This window comes from Perissodus microlepis, chromosome 3, assembly GCF_051167445.1.
Source record: "Perissodus microlepis isolate ML-2025 ecotype Zambia chromosome 3, ASM5116744v1, whole genome shotgun sequence".
NCBI lineage: Eukaryota > Metazoa > Chordata > Actinopteri > Cichliformes > Cichlidae > Perissodus > Perissodus microlepis.
Window position 1 is genome coordinate 12199781 of NC_140463.1, and position 14276 is coordinate 12214056.

Below are 14276 nucleotides of genomic sequence, written 5' to 3' on the forward strand. Positions count from 1 at the left end.
TACTGATGAAAATTACTTTTCTTGTGTTGTTAATCAGAATCAGAATACTTTAGAATACTTACTCGTTATTAATATGAGAAAACGAGATAAAAGGAGGAAAATCAATCAAACAATTCAGAAAAAAGCATTTACTGTTAGTTTTTTTTTTTATTAAAGTCTGACATTAAAGAACAGCAGAGATATTTTATTCATGTTTCCTCTGGGCTTTACCTTTGTTCTGATCTGTTAATAAATAAAAACACATCAAATGAAATGGTGTAAAAGCACTGTAATAAAAATATCTGAAAAATAAAAACTTTAAAAATGTTTCACTGGATATGATTTTTTCTGCTAATCTACAAAATATCATCTGTAGATTTAAAACAGCCAGCTAATATTTTTTGTTCCTGTTTGATTAAAAAAATGTGATCAAAAATTTTTAAGCCGCAGTTTATGATCTGAACCTGTTTTCTGCAACCGACCCAGGACCTCCACTGATTTTTACTCTCTTCCTGTAGTTTTATACTAAACACAGAAGGTCTTTTTTTCTGTTTTTATAGGTTATCGATCACTTCAGTTCAGTTCAGTTTTATTTATACAGGGATAAATCACAACACCAGTTGCCTTAAGGTGCTTTATATTATAAGGTAAAGACTCTACAACAGAGGTCACTACCAGGCACTCCACGGTCCAGGTTCAGACACAGAAGCTGTCCCATATATTTTTGGTCAATGTAATGTTTTTTAGGGTGCTCAAACCAAAAATGATCTCCATTCCCCTCCATCATGTACAGTTGTTTTTTTTTTTTTTGTAAAACATGAAGAGTTTACATTAAAAAAAGCAGAACAGCTATGAAAAAATCTATATTTTTTTTACAAATAACTATGCATAATTGTTCTGAGATTCCTTACCTTTCACTATGAGCAAAATAAACCTGTTGGGACATGATCATCTGAGCTCCTCACACCAACAAACCCACTAATATGAAGGTTTGCTCTTGTCCACACAGAAGTGGGTTCTCCTTGAAATATGAGCCATCAAATGAGCTACGACACCTCAAACGACACCTGCTCTCTGAATTGGAGCAAAGTGGACTGAGGCTATACAAAGTATCAGTTACCAATGTTATATTGTCGTCATCAATGTTAACACTGTGCTGCCTTAATAATCTTCTTACTTACTGTATACCTGTTTAGAATCAAAGTGCCAGTTCTATAAAACTCACTGATCTCCACCTCAGTTCCTTTGATGATGAGAGTGGGCCTGTCAGCTTTGGACGGATAGTATTAAAAGCTGAACTCTAGTCCAAAAAAAGCATCCTGGCAGATGTTCCGCTACACTCCAGATGTTGCAGAGTGTGGTATAGGGCTATTGTTACCATGTCATCCACTGACTGAGCGGATCGGTTGGCAAACTGGACGGGATCGACAATGTCTGGGACCATGTCGATGATGTGCGTGAGAACCAGTTTTATCAGGCACTTCATGGCAACAAGTGTGAGCGCCACTGGCCTGAAGTAATTGCCTGAGATATTGACAGGTTAGTTATTCCCCACAGGCCTTCAGAACTCTGGGAGGAACTCTGTGGTGGTTCGCCTTGTTCAGAGCTTTCAGGACCTGTGTGTGTCACTTGGAAGGCAGTGTCCGTGGGGTCTCTGGGGGCCTTTGAGGGTGTGTCTGTGTTCAGTCTGTCAAACCTGGTGTAGAAGGTGTTAAGGCTGTCTGGAAGGGTGGCATCTCGGTTGTCTGTGGTAGTTGTTGATCACCTGCCACATGCTGTGTGTGTTATGGTTGACATAGTAGCCTTCAAGTTTTTGTGAGTGGGCCCTTTTTGCTGCTCTGATGGACTTTTGCAGCGTATACCCAGCTCTCTTATACTCCACTTGGCCTCCTGACTTGAAGGTCTCCCGTCTCTTCCTGATTTTCATTTTTATGTCCCTATTAAAATACAATTTTTGGTTGGGGAACATACGCACAGCCTGGGAGGGGCACATATGGATGTGCAACAGCTAATGCAGTAAATTTCAGAGTGAAATTCCTACAGGTTTTGAGGGGTAAGGCAAAGATATATGTCAAATGTCATATTTGTAAATGTCAAATTACAGTGTTGCATGCTGCTACCACTCCAAATACTAATGTAAAACTCTAAACTGGATGTGAAAATGTTCCTGTGGTTTCCAGTTCCTCTACAGAAACTTCAGCAAAGAAGTAAAACAAAGGATGTGGTATAGAAGGAATGCTGACACACTAAAACGTTGTGTGTTTGTGGTGTCTGCTGCATCTTCCTGGCTTTTTCGGTTCTCAAACGTATCTCCTATCAGGTGCTTAGTCTGAGCAGAGTTCTTTTTTACCCTCCTTTTCCCTCATGTATTGTGCACTTTCATTATTTTTCTTAACATCATACGTCTCTCTGGTCTGTATGGTCGTAAGGGGTCTTATTTCACTGCATGTAACATGTAATTGTAACATTGCTAGTAGCAAATAACGGTCCAATCAATCAATCAATCAGATTTTTCACTTCCCCATCCACATTTACACAGCCCAAGATATACAGTAGAAAACTTCCGCCAGTCTGAGCTCCCCAGATCTTAATCCCATTGAGAACTTGTGGTCAATCCTCAAGAGGCGGGTGGACAAACAAAAACCCCCACTAATTCTGACAAAGAAGTGATTATGACAGAATGGGTTGCTATCAGTCAGGATTTGGCACAGAAGCTGATTGAGAGCATGCCCAGTCGAATTGCAGAGGTGCTGAAAAAGAAGGGCCAACACTGCAAATACTGACTCTTTGCATAAATGTCATGTAATTGTCGATAAAAGCCTTTGAACATATGAAGTGCTTTTCATTATATTTCAGTACATCACAGAAACAACTGGGACAAAGATCTGAAAGCAGTCTAGCAGCAAACTTTGTGAAAACTAATATTTGTGTCATTCTCAAAGCTTTTGGCCATGACTGTACTTTGTGTCATTTTTTTAAATATCTGCATGTAAGAGTTTTAAATGTATAACATATTTAATTTAATGAACATGGTTTGTCATGAAAGAAAAGTGTATTCTAAATAGGGCTGTGCGATATGACCAAAAGCTCATATCCCGATATAAGACATCTATCGTCCCGATAATGATATAAATCACCAAAATTTAACATTTTCTGTAAATTCTGTGAATCTCGGCTCGACTTGCGGGAAGTGTTTCCAGCTGGGCGTCGTGTACCTGGAGTCGAGTGTTTTAACGATGTATGAAACGATACATTTTTAGACATAAGTTGAAACGGCCGCCGTTTTCTTTGTAAGTATTTATTACACAGCGTGCTGCGAGGAAAAGCCTGTTCTAACGTTTGAGTCTAAGGTTTATTTTTTAGCACCTGACGGCTCTTTTTCGCTTCTCATCCGTAAATACTCTACATACTCTTTCACGTGATTCAGTTTATTTTGAAAAGTCTCAACAGGATCTTGATCTTTATTGTGAAAGGTTTATGTGGAAAATAAACAAGCGGACACACGTTGTTGCTAACGACAACGCATAAAAACAGGCACTTGTCCTTCCGTAGAGTGGTTATTTTAAATATAAGAGAAAGAGAGAACTTTAAGAATGTTACGGTTCTGGGTCAGTGTTGACCCAGCATTTTGAGTTTCTTATATTTTGGTTTATTTTTGCATTATGGATTGTTTTCTGATGTTCTGGTGCTTTGTTTATTATTATTATCATTATAGATCTGTTTCTGTTATTCTTGGTGAGGGATCAGTTCTTAGGTTTTGGGTTCTCATGTGTATTGCAGTTTCTGTTCAGTGTCGTGTCTGCATCTTTGTTTAGTGGTTTCTTGTTTCCTGTCTTATTGTGAAAGTCTTTGTCTTATGTTAGTGTGTGCAGCTTAGCTCCCCCGTCTCGTTAGCCCTGATCTCCCCCAGCTGTGTCTCCCTTCTGTTACCCATTCCCTGATTACCACCCTGTGTATATTAGCCCTGTGTTGTCCTCAACCCAGTGTTGCGTCGTACCATCAGATTATGCCTGTGTGTTTCTGTTCTCCGTATTCAGTGGTCACTTCATGTTTTGTTTTCGTACCAGCAATAAAGCTGAGGTTTTTGAGTTTCAAGTTAGTGTCTGAGTCCTGCGTTTGGATCCTCCTCTCCGCCTGCCCACACACAGAGCCCTGACAAAGAAATTAATATAGCCACTACAGTGACCATCAAAACGATGAAAAACTATTGCCGTAAAAAGTTTATTTTGCGACACCACGAAACAAACGATAGCGTAAAATGAAACGATAGACGTTTTTATATCGTCATCCATGTTTAGAATGTTTAGAATTAGGGCTGTTCGATATAATGATATATATTATCATTATATTGAACAGCCCTAATTCTAAACACTTTATATGTCTACTTTTATGGTTTAAATGGAACAAGTGAATATAAAACTAGTCTTGTCAACCTTTACCTAAATAATAGCCTTCGACCTTTTTCAATATCGTGATATTTCAAAATTTTTAGTGTCTGGCACTAAAATACATTTTCTAATCAACACAAACAAACATACTAATAATGTAACTGAAGCATGTGGCATGCTGTCAAAAAAAGGTTTATCCCTTGATTTTTATCGTCACTCAATGGCTTAATTTGCCTCAAGTCAGCCGTCAACTGCTGGTGATCGTAAGAACGATGTCTGAAGTGCGCTTGACTGAGCGGTCTGTGATGCTGAGGAAGTTGCAACATTCCAACAGTCCACATCTGCACGGAGGGGCTAGAAAGAGTCTCTTATAGAGTGGTGAGATAAAGAAGAAGTTATTCGACAGCAAGACGGGCAGTGACACACAAACTGCTATACAGACATGTCTGACCAAGAGCTTCTACCGGGTAAGGACATTTAAACTCACTTTTTCAATGTACATTTAAATATGACACAAAAAAAATGATATTTCCAATGTCTAATCTGCTACATTTGGATAAAAAAACATACAACAACGCAATCTTAATGTTCAGGAGAACATAACTCTATGTCAACTTCATGTCAAAATCCCAGAAAGTTGATTTTGTTCATCTGGACGTAGTGTTTTTGTCCAGATAAACAGAATTAACTTTTGGGGATTTCCTTACCTGGGTGATTGAGCATGCATTAAGAGAATTTGGCTAAAATATTAATTATTTTCTTTCACAATGACTATTTGAAAGCAAAAAACTAAAACTAGAGAAAAGAAAGTTTTAGCTCTTTAGCACTTTTAGCACAATTGTTGAGAAGAACCTCTGTACAGGTTTCATGTTCACAGATCAAACAGGTAATAGCAAGCATGTATGTTATCCAAATTTAATTTGATACACTACTACATGGAAAAGGAGTTCATATTAGTTTCTCTGTAAAAATTAAATAAATACATATTCCATAAAATTCCCCTTGTGCCCCTGGTGGTCTGTCCTTCAAGCTCGGGTCCTCTAGTGCAGAGCTTGAGAGTTCTGCATAGTATCTTTGCTGTTCCTAGGACTGCGGTCTTCTGGACAGAGATCTCAGATGTTGTTCCTGGGATCTGCTGGAGCCACTCACCTAGCCTAGCTTGGGAGTCACTACACCTAGTGCTCTGATTACCACTGGGTACCTCTTATCTGAACACTTCGTACCAAGAATGTGTGTTTTATAGATCATTGGGAATGTTTCTCAGAAAAAAAATGTCTGATTAGGAGAGAGCCATTCCAATTTGGCTTATTTCCAAAGATGTAGCTGATTCTATTAAACCTCCTAAAATGAAATGATTTAGAGTTTATTTTAACATCTAAGGCCTAAAAGAAGAAGTGTAGAAATGCAGAAACCTGCAGTTTCTCTGTCCACCACAGGGTCAAAGACTTTCTCTCAGAGTTTTCTCTTTATTTATTTATTTATTTATGCAGTGACTTAATGTCTCCTAGTCTGGGCTGCAAAACATCTGAGGGAAGCTAACAAATATTTGTTTTCAGATTTTCATCTGTAAAAATGTTCATTTTAGAGAAAGAAAATAGTAAAATGTGCCTTTTACACCAACATCAATAAAATGTTCATAATATTTTTCTGCAGCGTTAGAGGAGCCAGAACAACAAGAAGAACCAGATAAACCAGAGTACAGGATTGTGCTTCTTGGAAAAACTGGAGTTGGAAAGAACAAAATTGGAGATGCCATTTTAGGAAATAATAGAAATGGTTTTGAGTCAAGGTCATCTTTAGAGTTTCAGAAGAAAACACAAGAGTTCGGGGGTCAGATCCTGACTGTAGTTGTTACTCCAGATCAGTTTGAGAACAGACTGACTGACGTGGATGTGAGGAGGGAAATCCATAGATGCATCTGCTTTGCTGCTCCTGGTCCCCATGTGTTCCTGGTTGTGTTTCAAACTGGCAGCTTCACAGAAGAAGATAAAGAAATAGAAAAATTCAGCACATGTTTGGAGAAAAAGCAGCATGTTATATTATGGTCTTATTCACCTGTGGAGATGATCCAGAGGCAGCCAGTGTTACCATAGATGAATTTATTAGTAATAATCCACCTCTGGGTAACTTCATCAGTCAGTGTGGAGGAAAATATCATGTGTTTAACAACAGAATGGAGGATCCCTCTCAGGTCAGAGAGTTACTGAAGGAGATCAACAACATGGTACACAGAAATGAAGGAAGCTATTACACCAGTGAAATGTTCAGACAGGCTGACTTCAGGATTGTGCTTGTCGGGAAAACTGGTGTTGGGAAAAGTGCAACAGGAAACACCATCTTAGGACAAAAAGTATTTATGTCTACACCAAATGCTTCCACAGCAACAGCAAAGTGTCAGATGGACACAGGTCAGTTTGACGGTAAAATCCTGGCTGTTGTTGATACTCCAGGTCTGTTTGATACCAATAAGACTGAAGAGGAGGTCAAGACAGAGATCAGTAGGGCCATCCCCTTTGCTGCCCCTGGTCCTCATGTGTTCCTGGTTGTGATTCAGGCGAATAGATTCACAGAAGAAGAACAAAAGACAGTCAGGCAGATTCAGAATGTGTTTGGAAGAGATGCAGCACGGTACACTATGGCCCTGTTCACCTGTGGAGACAATCTGGAGCATGATGGAGTCACAATAGAAACATTCATAAAAAATCCAGCTCTCAGTGAGTTCATCCGTCAGTGTCATGGAAGATATCATGTTTTTAACAACAGAAGCAGAGACCCTGCTCAGGTCAGAGAGCTCCTGAAGAAGATCAACACCATGGTTCAGAATAATGGAGAAAGTTGCTACACCAATGAGATGTTTGAAAAGGCAGACAGAGCATTTAAAAAAGTGGAACCAGACCTCAGGATAGTTCTTGTGGGAAAAACCAGAGCTGGGAAGAGTGCAGCAGGAAACACCATCTTAGAGGGAAATGTATTTAGATCAATATCATCTTCTTCCCCAGTGACATTAGAGTGTCAGAAGGAAACAGCTCTGTTCGACTCTCAAAAACTGGCTGTAGTTGATACTCCAGGTCTGTTTCACACCAGGTTTACCTTAGACCAGATCAAGAAAGAGATCAATAGATGCATCTCATTGGCTGCTCCTGGTCCTCATGTGTTCCTGATTGTGGTCGATCCAGAAAAGTTTGAAAATAAAAAACAAGAAACAGTGAGAATCCTTCAGGAGGTGTTTGGAGACAAAGCAGCTTGTTACACCATGGTGTTGTTCACCCATGTAGATGATCTGAAGGTCTCCATAAAGCAATGCATCATTGAAACTCCAGGTCTCAGTGAGTTCATCGATCAGTGTGGAGGAGGATATCATGTTTTTAACAACAGAATCAGAGATCCTGCTCAAGTCAGAGAGCTGCTGGAGAAGATCAACACCATGGTGAAGGAAAATGGAGGAAGCTACTACAGCAATCGAATGTTTGAGAAGGCAGAGGAGGCTATAAAGAAAGAGGTGGAACGACTAATAAACAAAGAAAATATGACACCAGAAGAAGCAAGATACAAAGCAGAACGGAAAAATAAGTTTATTCAAGACAGCAAGGTTGCAGTTCTTATAGGATCTGCTCTTGGACTGGGTGTTGGAGTTTGTGCTGGAATTGGTATTCCAGCTGTTTTCACAGCTGCTGCTGCTGGAGCTACAGTTGGACTTGTAGGAGGTCCAGTGGGAGCTGCAGTAGGAGCTACAGTTGGAATTGTAGCTTCGGTGGGATCTGCAACAGGAGGTTTAGTAGGGTCTTCAGTGGGAGCTGGAGTGGGAGCTGGAGTGGGAGCTGGAGTTCATTATATTTCTGCAGCTAAAATAAAAAAGAAGGCTTGTGTCCTGCAGTGATATGCAGTGTTATTTGGCAGCAGCTCATTAACATCAACATGAATATACAGAGTGGAAATCAAATTTTTGAATTATTATCTTATTTGACTGTGCATTTATTGATTATTAAATGTATTTTGATCAAATATATTTATTAATTTTACAGAAAAAAGGAAATTAATAATTGATTATGTCATTATAAAGACATTATTAAACTGTAAAACAATCAGCATTTAAGATGATCTAAACTCTGTTTTAAAGCTGTCCAAGTCAGTAGAACAAACATATTTTTTAATAATGTATCATGAATCAAACATTACTGATGAAAATTACTTTTCTTGTGTTGTTAATCAGAATCAGAATACTTTAGAATACGTAGTCTTTATTAATATGAGAAAAAGAGGGGATAAAAGGAGGAAAATCAATCAAACAATTCAGAGAAAAACATTTACTGTCAGTTTTTTTTTTTGTTTTTTTTAAATTAAAGTCTGACATTAAAGAACAGCAGAGATATTTGATTCATGTTTCCTCTGGGCTTTACCTTTGTTCTGATCTGTTAATAAATAAAAACACATCAAATGAAATGGTGTAAAAGCACTGTAATAAAAATATCTGAAAAATAAAAACTTTAAAAATATGTTTCACTGGATATGATTTTTTCTGCTAATCTACAAAATATCATCTGTAGATTCAAAACAAACAGCTAATATTTTTTGTTCCTGGTTGATTAAAAAAATGTGATCAAAAATTTTTAAGCCGCAGTTTATGATCTGAACCTGTTTTCTGCAACCGACCCAGGACCTCCACTGATTTTTACTCTCTTCCTGCAGTTTAATACTAAACACAGAAGGTCTTTTTTTCTGTTACTGTTGCTGTTGATACATTATCGATCAGTTCAGTTCAGTTTTATTTATACAGGGATAAATCACAACACCAGTTGCCTTAAGGTGCTTTATATTATAAGGTAAAGACTCTACAACAGAGGTCACTACCAGGCACTCCACGGTCCAGGTCCAGACACAGAAGCTGTCCCATATATTTTTGGTCAGTGTAATGTTTTTTAGGGTGCTGAAACCAAAAATGATCTCCATTCCCCTCCATCACGTACAGTTTTTTTTTTTTTTGTAAAACATGAAGAGTTTACATTAAAAAAAAGCAGAACAGCTATGAAAAAATAAATATTTTTTACAAATAACTATGCATAATTGTTCTGAGATTCCTTACCTTTCACTATGAGCAAAATAAACCTGTTGGGACATGATCATCTGAGCTCCTCACACCAACAAACCAACTAATATGACAATATTATATTGTCGTCATCAATGTTAACACTGTGCTGCCTTAATAACCTTCTTACTTACTGTATACCTGTTTAGAATCAAAGTGCCAGTTCTATAAAACTCACTGATCTCCACCTCAGTTCCTTTGATGATGAGAGTGGGCCTGTCAGCTTTGGACGGATAGTATTAAAAGCTGAACTCTAGTCCAAAAAAAGCATCCTGGCAGATGTTCCGCTACACTCCAGATGTTGCAGAGTGTGGTGTAGGGCTATTGTTACCATGTCATCCACTGATTGAGTGGATCGGTAGGCAAACTGGACGGGATCGACAATGTCTGGGACCATGTCGATGATGTGCGTGAGAACCAGTTTTATCAGGCATTTCATGGCAGCAGGTGTGAGCGCTGCTGGCCTGAAGTCATTGCCTGAGATATTGACAGGTTAGTTATTCCCCACAGCCCTTCATAACTCTGGGAGGAGAACTCTGTGGTGGTTCGCCTTGTTCAGAGCTTTTGGGACTTGTGTGTGTGTCACCTGGAAGGCAGTGTCCGTGGGGTCTCTTCGGGCCTTTGAGGGTGTTTCTGTGTTCAGTCTGTCAAACCGGGACTAGAAGGTGTTAAGGCTGTCTGGGAGGGTGGCATCTCGGTTGTCTGTGGTAGTTGTGGTTCTCTTGCAGTTGATTGAGTAGATTTAATCACCTGCCACATGCTGTGTGTGTTGTGGTTGACATGGTAGCCTTCAGGTTTTTGTGAGTGGGCCCTTTTTGCTGCTCTGATGGACTTTTGGAGCTCATACACAGCTCTCTTATACTCCACTTGGCCTCCTGACTTGAAGGTCTCCCGCCTCTTCCTGATTTTCATTTTTATGTCCCTATTAAAATACAATTTTTGGTTGGGGAACATACGCACAGCCTTGGAGAGGCACATATGGATGTGCAACAGCTAATGCAGTAAATTTCAGTGTGAAATTCCTACAGGTTTTGAGGGGTAAGGCAAAGATATATGTCAAATGTCATATTTGTAAATGTCAAATTACAGAGTTGCATGCTGCTACCACTCCAAATGCTAACGTAAAACTCTAAACTGGATGTGAAAATGTTCCTGTGGTTTCCAGTTCCTCTACAGAAACTTCAGCAAAGAAGTAAAACAAAGGATGTGGTATAGAAGGGACGCTGACGCACTAAAACGTTGTGTGTTTGTGGTGTCTGCTGCATCTTCCTGGCTTTTTCGGTTCTCAAACGTACGTTGTGGAAGTTTTCCATTAAATAAAGCCTGCAGACGAGCGGTGAGCGGTAGCTAACATTCTTTAATCCAATCACATAAAGAACAGACAACCAAGCTTGTGGAGAGCCTACATGACCGCGGGGCAGACAGTCAGCAGAGTCTCACTGAGCCTAGCATGGCTCTCAGTTAAATACCTTCTTCAGGAACAAAAGGCAGTACACAGCTGTTTCATACCTTAAGGTTCACACTCCCTTGCTACCTCCCAGAGTCCTCAAAGAGACAAAAGATTCTTCCTGTGGAGTTGTCTGCTTCCACCCAACTTCCTTACTACACCTCCACCATTTGTCTTAATGTATGAGTGTAAGACTTCTTAAAATCCAGTGGCACCAAGGCATTACAGTTTTTCTCAAATGTTAAAACACAAAAGCCAATCCTGTAACCCAAATGACCAGTAGTCTAAACACATTTACTAAATGTAGCCACCATATTCCAGTACCATAAACACATGTCACATGAAGACACAATTCACAAAACACAACCCTCTGTACTCATAAATCTAAACACATTTTTCCTTGCTAAAACACATGTTGCAAAACAACTCTGCTCATATTCTCAAATGAAAGCCCATGTGATGCAAAATGCTTGCCACAGTCACCAATCTTTGAACACAGGGAACACACCTGGCGTCAGTCACTACACACAACGACTCAAAATTGAAGACACCTGTTGCTAATGATGTGACCCCACCTATAAAAGCATAGTTTGGTGAAGATGCCAAACAATCACAATGGATGAAGGCATTCGAGCGTGCGGAAGGAGAAGAGCTGCAGGCCAAAGAGGAAGAGGGGTTGAGATCAGAGGAGGAAGAGGTGAAGGCCTAAGAAGAAGAGGAGTTCGGAGTAGAGGAGGAAGAGAAGGAGGCCAACAAGAGAGAGGAGAAGGTCCAGGTGGGAGAAGAAGACAACCTCGCACCATCATAACAGATGATATGCGAGCAACAGTAATTGATCATGTCATTGGCCATGGCATGACAATGGCTGAAGCGGGACGAAGAGTACATCCAAACCTGAGTAGGTTCACCGTGGCCACCATTATCAAGGCATTTAGACAACACAACAGGTATAGTACGCTATTGCTTTCTTTGTCACACTACAGTTTTACAGGCCTGTGAAAGTGGTCTGTTACTTTACATGTAGTTTTACATATAAATCAGTCAATTGACAACACATGTTTCTTTCTTTAGAGCTGAAAGGATGCCACATAGAGGTGGGAGGGTTGCCATATTCACAGCGGCACAAGAAACCCTCATTGCAGATATGGTCCGTGAGAACAACTGCATTAGACTCCGAGAGATCAGAGACAAAGTCATTGCAGATAATGTAAACTTTGAGAACATTGATGCTGTCAGCGTGTCCACAATAGACCGAGTTCTCCGGCGCCAACAGATGAGGATGAAACAGGTCTACAGGGTTCCCTTTGAGCGCAACTCTGCGCGACACATAGAACAACGTTACGAGTATGTGCAAGTACGTATACATCCATGTCCACAGTACAGTTAGTGGACATACTGTGTTGCTTAGTGGCCTACATTACTTCTGGACAATACTGTGCTACCTGATTGACCGTTCTGAACACCTGTACGCTTTTCCATGTTCACAGAGGATAATGCAGTTGGACGCGATGGCCAGACCCCATGAGTACCTCTTCCTGGATGAGGCTGGCTTCAACCTCCAGAAACGAAGGTGAAGAGGCCGTAACATCATTGGCCAAAGAGCCATCACTGAGGTTCCTGGCCAACGGGGGGGTAATATTACTCTTTGTGCAGCTATGGGTACGGAGGGGCTTGTCCACCGGCATGCTGTCCTTGGGTCTTACAACACCCAACGTCTCCTCACCTTCCTAGAGGAGCTAAAAGACATCCTCCTGGACCGTCAACAACACCATCCTAGGCTAGCACATCACATGTATGTGATCATTTGGGACAACGTCCGCTTCCACAAAACACACCAAATCAGAGAGTGGTTCACCACCAACAGTGACCACTTTTTAAACGTCTGTCTGCCACCCTACTCCCCTTTCCTGAACCCTATAGAGGAGTTCTTCTCATCATGGAGATGGAAGGTGTATGACAGACAGCCATACACAAGAGAGAACCTCGTACGGGCAATGGAGCTGGCCTGTGCTGACATCCCAGTGGAGGCCTTCCAGGGATGGATTCGCCATTCCAGGGCGTTTTTCCCGCGGTGCCTAGCAAGGGACAATATAGCCTGTGATGTGGATGAGGTGATGTGGCCCAATGCAGCTCGGCGACATGATGCCGCACAGTGACTGTGTGTAATACTGTAAAAAGACCGTGTAGACAATAAAAAAGACTTCACACCCTGATCATGTTTCCGAGAGTACTGTTGTGTGCGATAGATTCTGTTTTTGCATGGAGTTGTGTTACAGTAGTGTACGTACATGCAGGATGTTTTTATAGATTTATAGTCTTCATGTGAAACTCACAAATCTAAATGCCTAATCCTCTGCAGGGTTCTATGACGATCCGTTACTGTACAGTTTATAAAAATATGCATTGGCAGTTATGAACCAAAGAACCTTCTCACAAGTTGAGCATTGTGTTTTCAATTGTTTTGCTGTAGTGTGTAATGCTGTGTATAGTGTTTACAGTTTTGACAGCTTCGAGCTGCTCTCTTGGTGTGGGAGTTTGAGTTTTGCAGTGGGAAGGTGTGGTTGTGTTTATGTAGCTTTAGAGAAGGGTGTTGTGTTTGGACATTGGGGGACCTGGTGGTAACGTTTGTGACATGTGTTTTAGCATTTGAGAAAAACTGTATACAATAAAATAATGTGATTAATACATAAGTAAAAGAAATTCCTATACACATATCTCCTATCAGGTGCTTAGTCTGAGCAGAGTTCTTTTTTTACCCTCCTTTTCCCTCATGTATTGTGCACTTTCATTATTTTTCTTACCATCATACGTCTCTCTGGCCTGTATGGTCATATTTCACTGCATGTAACATGTAACTGTAACATTGCTAGTGGCAATTTATCGGCTCAATCAATCAATCAGATTCTTCACTTCCCCATCCACATTTATGCAGCCCAAGATATACAGTAAGAAAACTTCAGCCAGTCTGAGCATCCACTTTCCATAATGTTTTTTGTATGTTTTTTGGTAGCTGGCGGGTTCAGAGGGAGGAAGAGATCAATGCAGGTCTGAAGTTCGTGTGAGAGCAGGGAGTGAATTCAGCATCCTGACGATCTGATAGACAAAGCTGTCTGTCAGTCTGCTGGTTCTAGCCCGGGTGCAGTAGATGTCCTGGAGGGAGAGAAGAGAAGTACCTACAATCCTCTCTGCTGCTCACATTACCTGTTATAACTTTTTCGGGCAGGACCCAGTGCAGGAGTCATACCACACAGTGATGCAGCAGGTGAGGATGCTCTCAAGTATACACTGTGCTCATGTTGTCCATGAAACACAGCACCCAGTGTAAACACGGCAGTAGGACACAGTGAGAGGTTCCAACCACATTTGAAACTTGGGCAGA

At 40.5% G+C, this 14276-nt stretch overlaps 1 protein-coding gene across 1 annotated transcript; it reads left to right on the forward strand.

Moving 5' to 3' along the window:
* Window positions 1–6394: 6394 nt before the first annotated feature.
* On the forward strand, window positions 6395–8288 carry LOC146389945 (GTPase IMAP family member 8-like). Its single transcript, XM_084912810.1, has one exon. It carries the CDS (start codon window positions 6409–6411, stop codon window positions 8242–8244), a length of 1836 nt encoding a protein of 611 aa, XP_084768936.1. The 5' UTR covers window positions 6395–6408; the 3' UTR covers window positions 8245–8288.
* Window positions 8289–14276: the final 5988 nt, after the last annotated feature.